Here is a 21,294-nt window from a genome sequence, read left to right on the forward strand (position 1 = left end):
AAATTGGTGCTAATTAGCCAACCTCGATGGAGGACTACTCCATTAGGTAATTGACTAAGGCCTGAATTGGGCCAGTCATGAATAGACATAAGATGGTTGACTTCCATCTCTTTTAGGACTGCCTCAGCTTTTGCGTCTAGTTGGAAAACGACTACGAAAAGGGACAGTATATTTCACGTTGGGCAAAACAGCTTTACTCCCAAATATGTTCGAAGATTGGAATATTCACAACATAGGAAATTATGTCTTTAAACAGGCTTTAATTATTTCTTTTACCCTCACACAGACAAAAAGTGTCAGTCTATTTTCCCATGATGTGACGAGGGGGGAGGTAAATTCTTATTAAGGTTGTCCTAGCTGCTTTAATCAAGTTGGGTCATTCTCCTCTTTCCTCCTCAAATGAGACAAGGGGGTCTTTTTGCTGTTCATTTCCTAGAATGGAAGACAAGGTTTCAGACAAAGGGCAAAATATTTTATGGACATTGTAGTGGCTTAAAGGTGTTGGGTGAGTTTTCCAGAACCTCAGATTCTAATACAACAAGAAGCCAAGAGACTTGCCCAAGAATTGTCAGTGGGGAAGGGGACTCCAGAGGCTGTAAAGGTGGTTGAATAGGTGGGCTGTGCCATCAGAACTTGTGGTTCCACATTGGAATTATTTAGCAGTTTACCACTCAAAGGAGCCAAACTTGAGGTCATCTTCTATTATTTGTTCAACAGATATTATAGATTAAGTTGCTTCTCTGACTCAAATAGAAGTTTGAATTGACAACCTCATTCAAGATCATGAGACTAAGGATAAGATCAAGAGTTTAGAGTAGAGTTTGCGAGCAATGTTGAAAAAGCCCACAAGCAATCCTTACAGATAGGCACCTCAGCACGGAACCATCTCCTACCAGAACTGTGAAAGTCAACATCTCTCTCTCCCCATCATTAGTAAGCGTCTCAAGACCTACCTTTCTAAACATTTCTTGGGCTTGTCAATTGTCTTGGATCTCCCCCTATCCTATTCTTCTGACTTCATGTTCTCCATTAATTTTTAAGGTTATGTTCTGCTCCATCAGTAAAGCTTCTCAACTTTTAATTTGCCAACAGGAAACACCTCTTTTAACCACCAAATTTCTCCAAACCAGTCTTCCCATAACAGACTGTGGACGGTTGTTCATGTAACTGATCAAATAAGCTGCTTTAATGTAAAGCGCACCAATACACTCCCAGCCCTACCACACTATCAAAAGGTTTCAAATAGATACATAAAATCGTAGGTAACCCAAAGTTTTTAACTGTTTTTTACAACGCTCCCAGAGACAGAGGTGGATGAGTCATGAACAAGAGAATACAGTGAGAGCTATCAGAGAGAGTATGACCAGTCTGATTAAAAGGGTAAAGAAAGAAAAGAAATTTGAGAATGAAGGCCCAGGAGAGTGGTCAGGGGGCTGAGGTGTAGCAGTGTTAGACAGGGTCATCAATACAAAATGCACTCTGAGGATTGCTCTACAGTCTCAAAGATATGAGCGCAATCGACTACATCTGTGCAGATGAGGGTCAGGTTTAGTCACCCTTTTCAATTTCAAGAACTCCTCCTATTTTTAACCTTGTGAACAAAAAGAAGCACTAAATGCTTCTGTTGGACTTCATGCATAATATGGGTAAATCACCCATTTCAAGGGAAACAAAATCTTCTCTGCATGTCTAAGTTTCCCAAGACAAAATCCTCCACATATCACAATCCTCAAGGAAGTAAACAACCAATACATTTGTGGAAAGTCATCTGAAAAATATCACTCTTTCAAACCATCACTTTACGAGTCCTTTCCTCCATGGTGCTGAATGGATTCAAATCAATTGATCAGTGAAGTGTACTAGAAATCTAACCAGACCTGCCGTCCAAGGATAGACCACGAGGAGAGATCTCAGAAGCCGAGAAGATAATCTTGCCCAAAAAGAAACTAGTCTCGAAAAAGACAACCGGAAAGTCTCATTTCTGCAGTAGATCTTTACTAAATGTATTGTGTAGAATATGCATTAGATGATAAAGCTGTCCGCAAAGACTCTCTATCATGCATCCCATAGAATAAATAACAAAATATGGGGCCAAACGTACGAACACATTTTCCCATAGACAGATGGAGTACAACCCTTTGATACCTCTGGCCCATGGTCATCTGTGTGCTATTTAGAGAGGACACAAATACTATTGTATTACATTTATGTCTCTGCCAAGTCTACAGAGCCTGAAAACAAATTAAGTCAAAAGGCTACGCATCTATGAAAGAAAGATGATGTTAGAGAAAAAATTGGTTCAGAGCCATCCCTGTGGGACATTTTCTCTACAGCTCCCAAAACCGGAGTCACACTTATCAGGAGTCAATCTCTCTCTGGAGCACAAGTTACTACTTGTGTAACGATATATCTGTAAGAGACATTAGTTAGTGATAGATTCCTTACCTTAGAGTATCCCCAGGCGTCAGACTGGATCCGGAAATTTTTTGCGTAGCAGTACCCTTGCGCGTCGGTAGGCGTCGTCTGTGGCTCCGCGCCCGTCGTCGGCGCCGTGATGACGTCAGAGTACTTAGACGCCGCCTCCGCGTGCTGACGTCAGTTCTTAGACACAGCTTTTCCGCGCCAGAAACGCAGAGCCATGTTAAAAACAAACACTGGTGCCATTGAAACTAGGGCCCTGAAAGGGGATGACCTTAACCCCTAGATATCGGTTCGCAGAACGGGGAGGATAGGTGGGTCGGTAAGGAATCTATCACTAACTAATGTCTCTTACAGATATATCGTTACACAAGTAGTAACTTGTGCATCTGAAAGAGACACGTTAGTGATAGATTCCTTACCTTAGAATAGATACCCCAGCAATACCAACCCCGGTGGTGGGTCTGCGAACCAATAATCATATCAGAAAGTCCTGAAGGACGGAATGGCCAAAGAAGCCATCCCTCCGGACTTGACTGTCCAGGCAATAGTGTCTTGCAAACGTGTGCAGCGAGGCCGACGTAGATGCCTGGCAAATGTCCTGTAAGGGCACTCCCCGGCCCAGGGCAGTTGTAGTCGCCGTGGCCCGAGTGGAATGAGCCCGCAATCCAACAGGGGGCTCCTTTTTGGACCGCAATCCAACAGGGGGCTCCTTTTTAGCCAAGGAGTAACAGGCCTGGATACACAAGATGATCCACCGGGAGATGGTCCGCTTGTGCACCGCCTTTCTCTTCTTAGCGCCCACGTAACCAACAAAGAGTTAGTCATCCACCCGGAACTGGCGTGTGCGATCCAGATAGTAAGAGAGCGCACGTTTTGGGTCCAGACGGTGGAGCCGCTCTTCCTCTTTAGAGGGATGCGGTGGCGGAAAGAAGGTAGGCAAGGTGATAGACTGCCCGATGTGGAAGGCCGTGACTACCTTGGGCAGGAAAGAGGGCCTTGTCCGCAACACAACCTTGTCCGGATGGACAGAAAGGAAAGGAGGTTTGGAAGAAAGAGCCTAGAGCTCACTCACTCTCCTGGCAGAGGTGATGGCAACCAGGAAAGCAGTCTTCAGAGTAAGAAGGCGGAGAGGACAGTTGTGAAGTGGCTCAAAGCCTTTGCTGTGCACCATGCCACAAATGTATTCCACCTGCAGGCGTATACCGATTTTGTGGAGGGACGCCTGGCTGCCACAATGATATTACAGACTTCAGGAGGCAAGTCAAATGGCCTCAACTGTCGCCGCTCAATCTCCAAGCATGGAGGTGGAGACTGGACAGGTTCAGGTGGAGGACCGTCCCCTGCTGCTGCGACAGAAGGTCCTCCTGAAGAGGCAGACGAACCGGGGGATAGACTGACATACTGAGTAGCTCTGGATACCAGTACCTTCGTGCCCAGTCCGGAGCCACAAGGATGACTTGGGCCCGGTCGCGCTTGATCTTCTTCAGCACTCTGGGCAGAAGTGGTATAGGCGGAAAGGCGTACAACAGACCGCAACTCCACTCGCGACGAAAAGCGTCTCCGAGCGACTGCCGCCTTGGAAATTCCAACGCGCAGAACTGATGACACTGCGCGTTCTCTTCTGTGGTGAATAGATCTAACCAAGGCTCTCCCCACTGCTGAAAGAGGCCTTGCGCCACATCCGAGTTCAGACGCCATTCGTGATCCATCATGCACCGACGGCTGAGCTCGTCCGCCCTGGCGTTCAGCGAACCTGCCAGGTGTTGAACCACCAGGGTCACGCCCTGATGTTCCAGCCACTGCCAGAGTCGCAGAGCCTCCTGGCAAAGGGTCCACGACCCCACCCCGCCCTGTTTGTTGCAGTACCACATGGCGGTGGTGTTGTCCGTGAACACCTGCACTACACTCCCCCGAACAGAGGGGAGGAATGCCTTCAGTGCTAGACGAATTGCCGGCAGCTCCAAAAGGTTGATATGGAGCCGGGACTCCGCCGGAGACCAGATGCCTTTGATCTCCGCCTCTCCCATGTGGCCTCCTCAGCCCTGGAGGGACGCGTCCGTCACAACTACGTGCTCCGGTTGGGGAAGGGAGAGGGATCTGCCGCTGACCCAATCGCGGTCCGTGAGCCACCACTGCAGCTGTCTCACAGTGCCCTCCGAGATCAGGACATGGTCGGAGAATTTCCCTGATGCTGGGCCCACTGAAACTTCAGGTCCCACTGCAGAGCCCGCATCCGCCACCGGGCGTGATACACCAGAAGGATGCAGGAGGCCATCAGCCCCAGAAGCCGCAGCGTCAACCTGATAAAGGCTGAAAGAGTGGAATCAGAGCTTGAATATCCCGAACCCGCTGTTCGGGTGGATAAACCCGAAACTGCGCCGAGTCGAGAACCGCTCCGATGAAGAGGAGCTTCTGAGAGGGGCACAGGTGTGACTTCGGCACATTGATGGAGAACCCCAGCTGATGCAGGAGGTCTGCCGTTGTCTGGAGGTGGCTGACGACTGTCTGGGCGAGTCAGCCTTCAACAACCAGTCGTCGAGGTAGGGGGAAGACTGAAACCCCTAACCTGCGCAGATGAGCTGCGACCACCGCCATCACCTTTGTGAACACCCGTGGGGCGCTGGTAAGGCCGAAGGGGAGCACGGTAAACTGAAAGTGCTCGTGGCCAACCGTGAACCGCAGGAAGCGCCGGTGGGCCGGCAGGACGGGGATGTGGAAATAAGCGTCCTGCACGTCCAACGCTACCATCCAGTCTCCGGGGTCCAGGGCAGCTAAGACCTGAGCCAGTGTCAGCATTTTGAACTTCTCCTTCCGGAGGAAGCCGTTGACGTTCCGTAGGTCCAAGATAAGGCGTAGGCCCCCTTTGCCCTTCTTGGGTACCAGAAAGTAGTGGGAGTAGCAACCACACCCTACTTCTGGCCCAGGAACTCGCTCGATGGCCCCCTTGGCCAAGAGGGCCGTAACTTCCTCCTGCAGAAGTCGCAAATGATCCCCCGATACACGGTGGTTCTGCGGTGGCATAGCTGGAGGAGTCGCCTCGAAGGGGAGGGAGTAGCCCCTTTGGACGATTTGCAGCACCCACCTGTCCGACGTGACAGTGCGCCAGTGGAGGTGGTGATGGCGAACCCTGCCCCCCACTGGCGACACATGGGCCTGAAAGCACGGACTAGGAGGGTTTTGAGGCAGATGCTGCGGGGGAAGGTGTGGACTGTCCTCGCCGTTGTCCCCGACCGCCGCCACGGCAGTTTCCACGGCCGCCACCGCGTTGGGTATTACTCTGCGGTGCGTGGCTGGCAGCACGTGTGGGTACACCCCTTCCTTGGCCACGAAAGGAGCAAAAGGCACCCGATTGCTGGCGCGGGCCGAGAGGCCCAAGTACTTGGCCATAGCCCTGGAGTCCTTAAAGCGCTCAAGCGTATGGCCTGCCTTGTCGCCAAAAAGGCGACGGCCATCAAATGGCATGTCCATGAGTGTGTTCTGGACATCAGCCGAGAAGTTGGCGGACCTCAACCAGGCGTGGCGACGAATCACCACCGTCGTTGCCATCGCTCTGCCCAGTGAGTCGGTGGTATCCAGCCCACACCGGATAGAATAACGTGCCGCATCTCGGCCTTCCACAAGGGCTTGGCCGAGTTTAGCTCGTACCTCCAACGGGCATTCTGGCAGCACATCCGCGACCGTATCCCACAGAGAGTGGGTGTAACGGCCCAAGAGGCATGCGGTGTTGGAAGACCGCAGTCCCAGACTCGGGGAGGAGAACACCTTCTTGCCGTATTGCTCATACCTCTTGGATTCCCTGTCAGGCGGAGCCGACGGGAATGCGGTCTGGGAATTGGAGGCCTGGATCACCAGGCTCTCAGGGGTGGGGTGGGTGGACAGCAAACAAGGGTCGCCCGGGACTGGGCGGTGGCTTCTGGCCACGTTCCTATCTACAGGCGAACCTGTAGCGGGCCTGGACCAAGTGCCCAAAAGAACGTCAGTCAAGGTCTCATTAAACGGCAGCAGAGGCTCAGTCGAGCTTGACTGCGGTTTAAGGACCTCAGTGAGGAGGTTAGTCCTCACGGTCGCAACGGGGAGTTAAAGGCCCAAGGCCTTGGCCGCCGCGTCAGTACCACACTGTAGGTTGCCCCCTCCTCCGTAGCCACGGTAGGAGGTGAGAAAAAACCAGTGTCTGGCAAAGTGTCCAGACCACTGACCTCCCCAAGTTCACCTGTCCAGTCCTCCTGGGACTGGCACTCCCGTGTCAGAGGGTCCTCGGACCCCTCCCAATTCTCCTCATCACCCATCTCCTGGTACTCAGGGGTGTCCTCGGAGGTGACACCTGAGGGACCGGCGCCGGTGAGGTCGTTAAGTCAATCGGCGACGACCCGGATCCAGAAGCGTATCCAGTGGGGCCCTGCGGTGCCGGGCCCGAAGGCGCCGAAGCCCCCGACCCGCTAGGGTCCCCAGACGGGTCCGCTGGGCCCGAAGGCACCGCGGAGCCCGTCGGAGGGGTGAGGGACCTCATGGCCACGAGGAACTGCTCGATCTCCTCCGGCGTCGCGCGGGACCCAGGGACCGGAGTGTGTGGGGCCGGACGCGACGCCCTAGACTCCGACGGAGCCGCATGGGCGGTGTCACCCGAACCCCCGGCCGCGTCGTACCAGCGTCGGGGGAGTCGGAAGAGCGATGACGTCTCTTCGACTGCTTGTCTCTTCGACTGTTTGTGCTTACCTGACTACTTCGACCCTGAGGAGTGATGTCGACTCCCGGAGCTATGGTGGCTCCGCTCCCGCGACCGGTCCCTCGACCTCCGTCCGGACCGGGACCTCTAACGGCGCGGGGCCGACTGCCGGAGCTCGAGTCGCTTGCGGGACCGCTCCCGCCTAGCTTTCGAGGTCAGGGCCCGGCAGTCGGAGCAGGTCTTGTCGTCATGATCGACGCCGAGACACCGACGGTGAGGGTCCGTGACCGACATTAGTCGGTCGCAATCCTCACAAGGTTTAAAACCTGGCATCCCTAACGGCACCGTTCGGAGTCGAAGACTCGAAGAAAAGATCAAAAAGGATCGTAAAAAGTTTTAGTCAAAAGAGACTAAGGTACCACTTTTTCCGGATCTGCGCTGCTGGCGCGGAAAAAAGAAGAACTGACGTCAGCACGTGGAGGCGGCGTCTAAGTACTCCGACGACATCATCACGGCGCCCACGACGAGGACGCGGAGCCGCAGACGACGCCTACCGACGCGCAAGGGTACTGCTACGCAAAAAAATTCCGGATCCAGTCTGACGCCTGGGGATATTCTAAGGTAAGGAATCCATCACTAACGTGTCTTTCAGATTGCACTTTTACTGTTCTGAGGCTCAAACAAACTATTCTAGTAATTGCACCTCGTTTCACTTCCATCGTATTTTGGCTCGTGAAAATAATCCTAAAATAACTCGAACTCTTTTCTTCTACAGGATTATTTTTTGGCCCAAAACACTTACTTATAAACACCTGATGTTGGGCCCCTGGCCCTCCAATCTTCATGAAAGTGTATCCTCAGTAAACGTATGAGCTGAGAAGACTTTCCTGTTAGATGCTGGCTCATACTAATGAACATGCTTTTTGAAGCAAACACTGCCACATTAAGAATTGTAAAGCACAGGTTGAAGTTTCACTTACTGTCCTGCTCCGCTCCCTTTAGGAAGGCACCAATGGCTCCCAGGTATCCTTCATGTCTGAGGAACAGGGCCTGCACCTCTCCCTGCATTAACAGAAATACATGTTTGAGTGCAGCTGTAAGACTGTCAGAAATATTACAGTTAGATAAGAAAACTGAAATCACCACAATCCAATGCACAGCGCAATTAACACAAAATAATTTATTTATTTATTTATTTATTAGGGGATTTGTAGTGTGCATGGCTGCCTCAGCAACGAGGCGACCCAGCTCAACCAGAAACCAGAGACAAAAGCAGAGACCACCTAGCAACTAAACATCAGATAATGGGAACAGCTAGGTTTTTATGGTTTTTCGAAACATCGAGAGATTAGAAATGCCTCTAATGTGCACTGGGAGGGAGTTCCAAAGTTTAGCCGCTAGAAGGCCGAACGAACGGCCTCCTGCCCTAGCTCTCCAAACTCGAGGGACACAGACAAGCGCATGATCGGCGGATCTCAATGCGCACTTGGGCACATAGGGCATCAGTAGGCAAGATAGCCCATCAGGGGCTTGGTGCATCAGGATTTTATAAGAAATGCACAATACATTGAATTGAATGCGCTTTTTGATGGGCAACCAGTGAAGCTTGGGAAGCACATGCGCCACCGAGCAGGATCTAGGTAGAGCCACTAAGAGAACACTAAATTAAGACAAGAAGATGATATGGCGGTTCAAGCAGGTGGCGACCTTTTCTATGTAGAGCTTGCCAAATATATGTATTTATCCAGAATGCTGAGGCATACTCATCTGCCCATCCAGACCCTGCATGTTGAGCGACAAAACTTGTTGGTGATTGCAGTTACTCCCAAAAACGTCTCAATTGGAGTTCCCAAAATGTATGTCGCAATTTGGGTGTTCCCTCAGCCTCCAAAGGTGCAGTAAAGACCAACGGAGGTTCTCATAGCAGCACTGCTTGTTCCAGATTTCTGCAGAAGTGCTGCTCATGCCCGGAGGTGAGGAAGAAAATGGTTGCGTTGGAGACATATGGCAGAACAGAGAAAGCTTGGTGAGTGGTTCAGGAGTAGTGCATGCTGAAAATCCTGAACAGCTGCTGGGAATAAAAAAAATTCTAACTGACAGAGAGGGCATAGAAAAAATGACAGCTGGCTGTATTTCACACCAGACAATAAAGTTGAGTTTCAGTGTGATAAATTGTGGAGGTATAGTGCGAGACCTGTTGGAAATCTGCCAGTTGGCCCATTGCTAACATCGAATAGTGAGATGGACTGGGCCTGGTCAAGACCAGAGGAATGCTGTGTGGCTTTGAAGACCAGAAAACTCGAAGATGTTCCCCCTCAGATTTTTAAATGGGAAGATTGAAGTATACGACCTCAAAAAGTTGAGCTGTACCAACAAGTTAATCAAATGTATAAGCGGGGATGTCCCAGCAAGGTCCACTCTACTAGAAAAAAACCCTGTTTCAGGAATTGCTAAATGCGGTGTGTACTTTGATGCGTATACAGTTGCGTTACCGTAGACCATATTGTAAGATCTCTGGCATTAGTAGCCACTTTTACACAGGAAAAAGATACAAACTGCACTGAAGCTTTAGCAATTCCCTTGCAAACTGAACCCCATGCTGTACTGAGCTTATTATTATTAGGTTAATTGATCCATAATCCTATACAACTATTTTAAATGGATGGGTAGATCTAGACCACACAACTGTAGATAGTGTGGATTTTATTACACTTTGCCAGAGTATAAGATTTCACAAGCAGCTACATGTCCATTTAGACTTATTTTAAGCAATGCATCTCTGATCTTCAGCTATGATTAACCACGTCACCTAATGCAACTTAAATGTACTTAGACATCAGATGATATAATGAACATAGATCATAATACAAAAGAGGACACAACAATAATAGTAGTACGCGCAGTCTCAGCGACAATGGTCGGTGGCAAGTAAAATCAGAAAAAAATTGTCAACAATGCAGAACAGGGGTTACATGTTGATACATTTCTTATCCAAAATAGAATGGTTTATGGATTTCCTGCTGTCAGTCTTAAAGTCAAGAATCCAGACAGCAACACTGATTGACTGGATAACCTTCCACATAATTGCTCTGCAGATTTCGCCAAGTGTAGTGTTAATATCGTCACCCCTCATCCAATCGGCCAATACGCAGCAGCCTAAGGCCTGCTAGACTTTTCATAGCAGGAGTTAATGCAAGACCAGACTCATCTTGAAGCTCAGTTTAATAATGTGTTGCCTTCTTTAAATATTAAAATGACTTTTAACTAACCAAACTTCACCGTTTTCACACCATCATATATCCAATAGTCAAATTTTCATGGTTAAGTTTTTCAGACAGCTTCATAGAATTGCATTGCTTCGAGCAACGGGGGGAGGGGGGCGGAGTACAGAAAGAACACCGACACTTTCGGTAATCAATTACTAGAACTATTAGTTCTAGTAATACATGCATTTATATTGTATGATCTGTAAGCAACTGAGTTACACGTAAATACCATATCAGAGTTACAGGTATATACCATATTACCTAACTGTAGGTGATATGGCCTATGTGCGTAACATTTGGATGTCATGTATGAAGGTCGATAGTGTGTTCAATAACATTTTTCCAGACACATAAAACCCCAGTAAGAGGTTAGGTAGGTTTGAAAAAGATTGTCACATTTGCAATTAATTACTAAAATATACCTTACTTACCATCAGTATTAGTCTGCACACTGTGTACGCAGGTATCCCTACATCTGTGCTGGAATACTACTAAGCATACATTAATAAGTAGCTCTAGGATTGCCTTCTTCCTTTGAGAGTTTGGCTCGACTACAGCAGAGTGGACAGGACTGACCCAAAGCTGATCACCATGTTTCCTTTGGAAGAAAGCACGGTGTACAATTTTTGTTTCATTTTTATTTTCTGTTGGGACAAGTTTACTTTGGAACATTTTAGTTAAGGAATGTATATATTTTCATGTGCTTCTTTTCTTCATTTTTGTGAAGCACTCTTCATATGAGGAAAAACGCAGAACTAGATCAACTTGCCATAGACATGGTCTGCTTTCCAGAATTACATACCATCAAAGGATATGAACTTTATCAACAAATGTCCAGATGAACTCTCAAGGAACCAGGCGGAGGTAGGCTGCATGCGATGCAGGAGATGCTGGAACACCTCAAGAAATCGGCCAGGCAGAGGCAGAATAAGCTCAGACGATAGCAGAAAGCGCTAGTGCTGAATGCAACCCACCGAAGGATTCCCATGGGGTAGACCAAAAGAGGTGCTTCATGGTGAAAAACAATACCAATCATGCTGATGAGCATCAACATCGAAAGGGATGATAAAACTTGAGATGCCATTACAAGACAGAAGGTGCATAGCTTAAACCAATGTGTGCGCCAGGGGAAGACTTTTAAACTTGATACAGGCAGTGACAGGGAGCCGGAAATGAGGATGTAAGAGACTTAGCAGGACTAAATGTAGGTCGTCATGAAGCCAATCGAGCGGCATAATTCAGGAAAAGCTAATATTTCTTTTAGAAATACAACAGCAGTACTAAATATAGAAAATTGCAACAGTCTATGTAAGCAACCAGCAGAACTTTCAAACATGTTTTAGTTCTAGGGTGGATTTTTCTTTCTAAAGTAAAATCTTCAAAATGTATGTGAATTGCCAATAACCCCAGGCAGAAGCCCAAAGATACTGCAAATAGTCTTAAAATCAATCAGTGACACTTATAAAGCGCGCTACATACCCGTAGGGTCTCAAGGCGCTGGGGGGGGGGGGGGTGCCGCTACTGCCCGAACAGCCAGGTCTTCAGCTTCTTCCTGAAGGAGAGGTGGTCTTGGGTCAGGCGCAGGTCGGACGGGAGGGAGTTCCAGGTCTTGGCGGCCAGGTAGGAGAAGGACCTTCCTCCTGTAGTCGCTCTTCGGATGCGGGGGACGGCGGCGAGGGCGTGGTTGGCTGATCGGAGGTGGCGTTTGGGAGCGTAGAAGTTGACTCGGCTGTTGAGGTAGCTCGGGCCATGGTCGTGTAGGGCTTTGTGTGCGTGGGTGAGGAGGCGGAAGGTGATTCTCTTGTTGACGGGGAGCCAGTGAAGGTCTCTCAGATGTCCGGAGATGTGGCTGGATCGTGGGATGTCGAGGATGAGTCTGGCTGAGGCGTTTTGGATCCGCTGGAGTCTCTTCTGGAGCTTGGCGGTGGTCCCGGCGTAGAGGGCGTTGCCGTAGTCCAGTCGGCTGGTGACGAGGGCCTGGGTGACGGTCTTCCTGGTCTCTGTGGGGATCCACCAGAAGATCTTCCGTAGCATGCGTAGGATGTTGAAGCACGCCGAGGAGACGCTGTTGACTTGCCTGGTCATGGAGAGGGAGGAGTCCAGGATGAAGCCCAGGTTTCGTGCATGGTCTGTCGGTTTGGGTGCGGTGCCCAGGGCGGGAGGCCACCAGGAGTCGTCCCAGGCGGAGGGTGAGGAGCCCAGGATGAGGACCTCCGTCTTGTCCGAGTTCAGTTTCAGGCGGCTGGTCGTCATCCACTCGGCTACCTCTTTCATCCCTTCGTGCAGGTTGGCTCTGGCGGCGGCGGGGTCGTTGGTCAGGGAGAGGATCAGCTGGGTGTCGTCGGCGTAGGAGATTATGCTGAGGTGGTGTTTGCGTACGATGGCCGCGAGGGGGCTCATGTAGACGTTGAAGAGGGTGGGGCTCAGGGATGATCCTTGGGGGACGCCGCAGATGACTTCGGAGGCCTCTGACTTGTACGGTGGTAGGCGGACTCTCTGTGTTCTTCCGTCGAGGAAGGAGATGATCCATTCCAGCGCCTTGTCCTGGATTCCGACGTTGCTGAGGCGCTGTACTAGGGTGCGGTGGCAGACAGTGTCGAATGCCGCGGAGAGGTCTAGGAGGATGAGGGCCGCTGTTTCTCCGTTGTCCATCAGGGCTCGGATGTCATCGGTGGCGGCGATGAGGGCGGTCTCGGTGCTGTGATTGGCTCGGAAGCCGGACTGTGAGGGGTCGAGGGACCCATTCGTCTCGAGGAAGGCGGCCATCTGCTTGTTGACGGTCTTCTCGATGACTTTGGCTGGAAACGGGAGAAGCGAGATGGGGCGGTAATTCTTGAGGTCGGTGGGGTCCGCTGTTGGTTTCTTGAGTAGAGCGCTGAGTTCGGCGTGTTTCCAGCTTTCAGGGATGACTGAGCACAATAAATCATGGTTTTTAGGCTTTTCCATATAAGTATGAAGATGTATACTTTTTTTAAAAGCCAATGTTTGCACAAGTGCCTAATTTGCGTGAGCCCTCGTCAGGAGGTCACTGCAGCTTTCACCACCCATTGCCCCTTCCAGCGCTGCCAGTGACAGTACCAACACAAATAATAACCATCAAACTACTACAAGTGTGACAAATTAGGCTATTCCAGGCCACCCAAAGTCATAAGAATAACTTCGGTGGCAGGTACTAGTCATTTTCAATGGATTTTTTGTAATTATTTTGTATTCTGTTTATTGGCATTTAACACTTTAACAATTACAGCAGTGTGTCATGGAATAACAAACTTAGAGCACAAAAAAAACTTCTATTCAGTTGTTAACACTCTTGTTTGTTCATGTTTGATTATTTCCATCGATCCACACAGTTCATGTAATTTGTTTTATTTACTGTTTACGGGCCCCGTAATTCCCTACATAGTCTCTTGCCAATATAACTTGTAGAACAAAATCAAACAGTAACTCCCCTAACCTCCCACCCCAACTCCCCCTTCCAGTCAGTACTAGTCAAAACCTATGATCACCTGTGGATTCTTTCACATCTATTATTGAATTGCCTAACCTTCCTTTGGATATTGAATTAATAAAAAACTGTTGTGCTTATTTTAAAATTATACAAACAGCGCCACCAGGTGGCTGATTGTCATAAATGTTGACAATTAAGTGATGGTGCTGAGCATGGAAAACAACTGGCTCAAATTAAGCACAGCTTGAGACAAGATTGACAATTCTAGATCCTTAAGGTTGCTTCCACAGTCAGCTTGTTACTTCCTCTCACATAGCATATCCAACTTGAGGCAGGAATAAAGGGCTCCTTTGGGACATTTTACCTGGCACAATGCCTTAAATGCGAATTACAGCTTAGAAGTGTCAAATGTTTTATAAACACCTACATCATCCTAAATGACAAGCTAGGTTCCCTGCAATAGATAGCAACTGTTCCTCAAGGTGAAGGGCTCCCAGGTGGTGGGTGGACAACAATGAGCTGTGGCTCCTGGAATGCGGTTGATAAACAGTGGAAAGTAGAAAAGGATCCTTAACAGCCAAGAAGCTTTTCCATATGATTTACCTAGGAATACATTTGTGCGAGTCTTGCAGTTAGACTTACCCAAGCATAACACGTGTCTGGCTCTCTACCTGGCATTTCGAAGATACCAACCTTTCCAAAAATGTAAAATAAAATGACTGTCTCCTAGCACCACATATTTTAGCTACAACATGTCTACAGGCCATTGTATCATTAGTTACAACAACGAGGAGACGGATGGAATGCTTGAATTAATCCGAGGCCGCTGGCTAGTCGCTCAGGGCCGCATTACAGTACCATTTTCGCGAACCATGCCACTCTGGGCTGCCTTATGCAAATCAGTACCGACCCAGCTCCTCATGGGAACAGTTTGTCCAGAACTACTAGGCAAGGCCACCTTCATAAGTGACCACGCAACCCCAGATCAGTTTCACCCTACCTATGGGATCATTAGTAGGGCATAGCATGAGTCCTATGGCACAATTCTACAATTGGTAGCGAGTAATCAACGTGGCTGCTGGCTAAAAGGAACGTGGTCTTTCACAACATGTTATTTCAAAATTAAAGTACCCAAGTCAATAAAGGGTCTTTGAAAAACCTTTCGCAAAAATTGGATGACTACTTCAAGGGGAACTTCTCAAGCTGCATTTACTGTAGGCAGCTCGCACTAGCAGTTATTACCTTGGAAAAGAAGTTAATGCTGTAGGTGATGGTGTGCATGGTGACCGGGTGTCCTCGGATGAAGAAGCCCCCGAAGTAAACCTGTTTCAGCTTGTGCTGTTTGGCGTAGAGACAAGCTAGCTGACCGATGTCGTTGCTGATCATGTGCAGTAAGCTTTTCGCCATGTCTTCTTTGGAGAACTCTAAACAGAACGTGAACAAAAACAACAATCTCTCTTGACAACGCAGCATACCCTGGAATAAGACAAAAGACCAAGTGTTTTACTTTCTTCTGGTAGGGCACACGACCCAAGTATCTTGTTAAATACTACTTAAATAGCTCTGGGTGTTTAGGGGTCGCTGCAACAACAATGAGTCTAACCTGTAGGGGGCAGTCTTCGTATAATAAACTTTCAATGGTTCATAAAACGACCTCTGAGAAACACCTTTTTAGTGCCAGTTGGCAGTTTTGTGTACCTTCCATATGGTTTGAAAATAATGGTTATGTGAACGGGACAGAGAAATACAGGTGTCACTACAGCTTCTTAGTCAAGATCATTGAAAATAGCTGAACAGTAATGGAGGGCTGCACAATGACATTAATTATAACTAAGGCCCCCTGTTTTCCGTTTTTACTGATTTTTACAGATAAATACAGACCGAAAACCATTTAATTTCTTGTCTGTATTTATTTTTAAATGTGGATAAAAACGGAAATTGGGGGCTTTTTGAGTCATTCTAAAAACACTTTGCCATGACTGCCAGGCCAATAACCGTGTGGATTGATATGTAAGGGGGTTAAAAAACAGTAGGTATGCACAAGGCTGATACTGAAATGTGCATATTTTCAAATGAGTGTATTGATTTATCTTCTGCAGGTGTTCATATCACTGAAACCTGGCAGGCATTCAAGCGTGACTGCATATTTATTGGTTAAATAAATGCGGAAATATACCAGTTTCAGCTTTTTTTTTTACTAAACCCATAATAAAAATGGATAAATACAGATAAAGTTGACAAAAAATAAATATGGATAGAGACGGAAATGTCCAAAAAATTAAACACCATAAAAACAGGAGCCCTAATTATAACCAAAGAATGTGCCTACGAACACCATCCATACCCAACAGGAGTACATTAAATTATGAGTAATAACTGGAAAAATGAAATCATTTACTAGATTTGGTTTCTTCTTGACCCTAACTGAGGACCCTTGTGGTGTATTTCAAATTTCATCACAAAAAGCAGTTTTTTCCTCTGCTTTTCTAATTATGGTATAATGTCAATAGTGCGTTTTCTGTTTAGCTTCCACGAAGCAGAGGCTTCTTGGGATTAGAACATGCTTTCTCTCCAAGAACATACAAAATTCAGGCCTGTCTGAGAGTTTCACTTCTGTGATGAATGTAATGAAAACTGAACCAATTACACAAGTTGCCGACGCACTCTGCCATCAACCAGAGGGCATACTCCTATTTACCAAAGCTGTCTTATAATAGGTAGGACTGGATCAGAGCAAACACTTTCTATCAGCCTATTGTGGTCAACAATCGTCCAAAGAGGCAGTATATAAACTCGCATTCAGTTACGATCACTTGCAAAGTTGGCGATTACAGAGACACAGGCACTGAACACTGCCATTAGCTTTCTTCAACCACAGACTCTGCGTCACATCTTCACAGCACGACCAAAAAAAATGGCACCCCTTTAATTCACTAGAAAATTGGACAAATCGATAAGCAGTGCTGAATGCGATATTATGAACCGTGGAGCTAATGTGCCTGACTTCGAAGCTAAGCCAGTGGAAAGAACTGGGTTAATCTGTTCTGTGCAGGTACCTTTATCGGCTGTGGAAGATTTCCCAAAGCTGCTGGCGATGAGGTCTCCCGTTAATCCCAGCACGTGGTCAGCCCCGCCGTAGATATCCTTAACTAGCATGTCCACGTTGGTGTGCTGCCCTTTCGAGGCCAGCTGCAGCAATTCGTCGAACCTCTGGAGGAAAAGAACAGCGACGAAAAGTCATTAAAAGCTGTAGCTTAAGAGTCTGGGCAACGCAACTTGTTTTAAGCAGAACCGGCATTTGAAACAGGTGTTCATATCCTCTGTCATGGGAAGGATGCTGGTAAGGAGCAGACACGTTTAAACCAATCAAACCCTTCAATATCTGGGGCGTTTCCATAGCTGCTTCTCTACACAAACACTTCATTTTGTTATTTTCCAGTTTTACTTCAGACTTTCTAGTAAACTGATAATTTCTTCCGCTCAGCAGGCCATCGCCATGTTGACGATCTATTGTTCCATCTTTCCACATTTACATACAAATGCTTGCGTGCCAAAAATGCAATATTAAAGGAGAAGTTAAAAAGGAACAGTACAAAAAGGTCCGTTAATATAGCCGTTCTTTTTAATACCAGACTTCAGTCTTTTTATGAGTACTTCACCCGAGCCAATACTTGTTTCGTCACTCGGGTGACTGCTCAATGACTGTCAAAGTTAGGAAAGGCACCTCCAGTTCACTTTTTAAATTATATGAACACAGTCATGCACACAGCGCCTCATATCACACAAAGCACGAATATGTTCGCATGAATACACCACAACCATAAAAGTGCACACCAATGGTATGATACCCACCAGGAAAAGAGCACAGATCATTATCATATACACGATGCAAACCAACAGTATGGGCATATTCCATTAACAAGCGTACATGTCAACATTAAGCACAACTCCTATAAATGCATTCTTCTGTTCATAAGGAATAGTTCAATGACATTTAGAAGGATTCTTCTACATTTAAGGCGTACCTTTGTTTGCGTTAGCAAAGCACCGAGGCCCCAGAAAGTGCCTCCCCCAATGGAGCTTCCTCCAATTCGTTCAAATTGGTCCTCTGTTTCAACCTAACGAGAAATAAATGCAAATTATAAAAATAGAATTAGTATGTTTGAGTCATATTTACTCTTGACACAGCTTCATTGGGTTATGTTTCTAGAATTTTTTTAGAATGATTCTGGCATTTATATAGCTTTGTGGTACTGTGGGGATCTGGGCAGGATTTTTGCATGGTTCTGGGATTTTTCACTGGCCAAATAGATGATAGTCTCTTGTCACTGCGTTTGGGGGGGTGAAGACTGGTCTGTTCAAAATAGTGTTTGAGGATGGTTCATAGTGCTGCTGTGGGATGACTGCTGGGTCTGATCTGAACAGGAACATTTTTGTGGTCCATTTTATGTAATAAGTGCATATGCAACTGGACTTTGCCACAGCCGCTTTACTTTCGGTAGAGGAAATGATAGAGGTGGATTTCTAAAATTCAAAGAGTTCATGTTTTTTTAGGTCGAGCCTGGGCAGTGCATGCACTGCTCTGCGACGCAAGCTGTATTCAGGTAGGGTCTTGAACCTCTGCCTACGCTCCGCCAATTTTTTTCATTGGCTTGACGTCATTGTCCACTGTAAACTGTGGCTGTTCATTGGTCAAGAGGCTTCGCATTCCCTCCTTAGTACCGTAGTGTCTCATTTTGTAACCTCCCATGGCACCACCCCCGTTACGACTGTTGTTACTCGGCAGGCTTTAATTACAGCCTCTGAGCACTATTTTCGCAAATAGCTTTGTCCTGCCTGCTGTCGCAGGAAGATCACGCTCTCGCCTAACAATTTTTTTGTTTTTATAACAAGGGTGCATTTGCAATGCAATAGAGCTCGCATTTGCGAGAGTTTAAATACTGGCATTGTAAATGACAATGCCTTTTATTTATCCCTTTTAAAAACACATAAATAAAAGGCATTGTCATTTACAATGCCAATAGCTCAAACTCTTGTAAATGCAAGACCTATGGCATTGCAAATGCTTGTTTTAATTGCTGACATTACAAGAAAATAGATCAGACAGCGTGCTAATTGAGTCGTTCAGATAAAGTTAAATTTGACCAGAGGTCACTCTAAGTTGAGGGTAACAGTCGCCGATTGATGTTACTTTACATCACAAATGATTCTACAGAAAGGTCACAGTGGGAGCATATCACAGGCATTCAAAAATAAATATTTAATACCAAATAAATCTAGATCCACGCCTAAAGATGTACCTTCACTATGGACACCCCGGACCCAATATTGACTAGTAGGTAAGGGAAGATATTAGGATGCGTGGTCTGGAAGCGGAATTCAGGATCGCTGTGCTTGAGGTAGATGAACGCCTCATGGGGAATGTTTTTCAATACGAAGTTACAGCCTTTGATGAGACACGTCATTTCATCTTCTTTATCGACTCTGAAAGTGAAAGAGACAGACGCATGTCCTATTAGAGACTCGTTACTGCCTTCAACAGATTATCAAAACAATGCAGCACCAGACTAGAAGTTTAGAAAGGTCACAAGTGAATTGGGGAAACATCCTTTACAACTAAGAGCCTGATTATGATTTTGGCGGTCCAGGAACCGTCAAACTCATGGTGGCACAGCTATGGCGGTGTGCACAGAAGGGCAGACTGCCATATTAGAACTTTGGCAGTGTTTTGACTTCTACTGGGTGCTCCCTGGTGTCTGGACAAAGCTATACCTCTCTGAAGAGCTCTAAGTAGAGCGAAACACCGTGTCAGGGGTCGCTTTCACTCATTTCAGGTTGGCTTGGTTGGTATTTTACCAATTCAAAGCTATAATACTGTGCCTCGAGTGGTAAATGGCTTTTGTCATTTTACAGCTCGGCATGAACAGCACTGTGCTAGTCCTGTGCTTAAAGACTTGTCTGTAGAAATGTCAAAAGACTTTGTCCCTTTCTATCTCGGCGTGGATGGCACTGTACTAATCCTAGGCTTAAAGACTGATAGAAAAGCAGACATTTGAGGTGAGCAGATCTGTCGCTGGTGTTGAGAGTGCTGTATACAGGAGCTGCTTTCCACCTAAACTTGAGAACTACCCAGAGTTCTCTGCTTCTTTTTTGCATATCTATATATATGTGTATGTATGTATATAGTGTGAGTAGAAGAAAGGGAATGCTCGAGACACTCCAAACACAGCTCCTACTTTCAAAATGGAATTTTGTTTTACATCTAGAATCTCTCAACAAAATCCTCATTGTTACTCATTTGTCTAATAGTAATAACAAGCATTGGCAAAGCCAATATGTTTGGTTTGTTTTAGTTGCATGACAGTTATTATGTGACACGTCTTTGATGAACGCACACGGAGAGGTAACTAAATACTGCCTGAGTGGTACTATGGGAAGCACAGGAATTCATCTTGGATGTTTTAAGCCATCCCCTCAATTGTACAGGTTACGACCCCTGAAAAAGATTCCTAGTGACGCATCTTAGGTCACGCACTTTTTAGACCCCATCCCCACACACTTTCATCACACTTAAAGCCCTAAACAAAGCAACGTACAACAGAAGAGCTTCTGCATACAAAGCATGGTACCGTCCAAAGCTTGCCTTCTGCCCATCACATGTTATACTTCATCAAATAATCGCCTAACTTCACATGTGACCTCGATAGACGTAGAACCCCACCCGTTCCTTTCTTTTAGTGGTGGAGCACGTGAATTCAGTGTACATGTGTTAAAAATACATGATGTGGACACTGGCCACGATCTGGCGGTTCATCAAGCGCATGGACGCTAAAACTAGTTTCGGCCCCTTTATTTGCAGTGAGGACTATCGTATGGGCTAGGCATCTCATGCCGCTCGTGAGACACTTTTAGAACTGCTCATAAAATTTGCAACAGAGTTATTTTCATGTGTTTTTTTTTCCGTAATGCATTATAGTTGAATTTATATAGCCCTTCATATCGTAACCGCACTGCAAAGCACCAAAGAGCATCAGAAGACAAAGTACGTGCTGCAAAGGGTGATGAAGAACAAATGGGTAAAACGTCCAATTCGGTCCAAGATTTGGCAAAAAAAGAAATTAAACGAAACATAATAAGATCTTGAATGGATAAAAATGTTTAAAATGATGCAACCTTGCGGATTATTGCTTTCATGTGCCTTTGTGTGCTTGATTGCAAATTCAATAAACAAAAGCTAGACGTACTTGAAGTCCAAACCGAGCAAGAGTACATAGCAACCGTTGACGCACACGGAGCCCCAAGCAAACAGGCAGTAAAGTACTGTGATGGTTTATCGTATTGCTTGTATAACTCAATAGAAAAAACCATTAACTTTGCAGGGTCGGACTGGCTTATAGAGCAATTGGGCAGTGCCCGGTGGTCTGGCCGGACAGGCCATTCATTGTGTGTGGCGTTTTACTGCTGGTGTCCATGATATTAAAACAAATATTGCCTGC

At 46.8% G+C, this 21,294-nt stretch overlaps 1 protein-coding gene across 2 annotated transcripts in view; it reads right to left on the minus strand.

Annotated features, from left to right (window-relative positions):
* The window catches only part of PANK4 (pantothenate kinase 4 (inactive)), a 483,727-nt gene that overhangs the window by 228,790 nt on the left and 233,643 nt on the right, over positions 1–21,294 (minus strand). For both annotated transcript variants that reach the window (XM_078642473.1, XM_078642474.1), the window contains exons 4-8: positions 19,099–19,282; positions 17,824–17,916; positions 16,855–17,008; positions 15,041–15,222; positions 8,065–8,146 (exon numbers count right to left, since the gene is read on the minus strand). In XM_078642473.1, the coding sequence (XP_078498599.1) occupies positions 8,065–8,146; positions 15,041–15,222; positions 16,855–17,008; positions 17,824–17,916; positions 19,099–19,282 (695 nt within the window). The remainder of the gene's footprint in view (positions 1–8,064; positions 8,147–15,040; positions 15,223–16,854; positions 17,009–17,823; positions 17,917–19,098; positions 19,283–21,294) is intronic.

The sequence above is a fragment of the Lissotriton helveticus genome, chromosome 5_1, assembly GCF_964261635.1.
Source record: "Lissotriton helveticus chromosome 5_1, aLisHel1.1, whole genome shotgun sequence".
NCBI classification, from domain to species: Eukaryota; Metazoa; Chordata; class Amphibia; order Caudata; family Salamandridae; genus Lissotriton; species Lissotriton helveticus.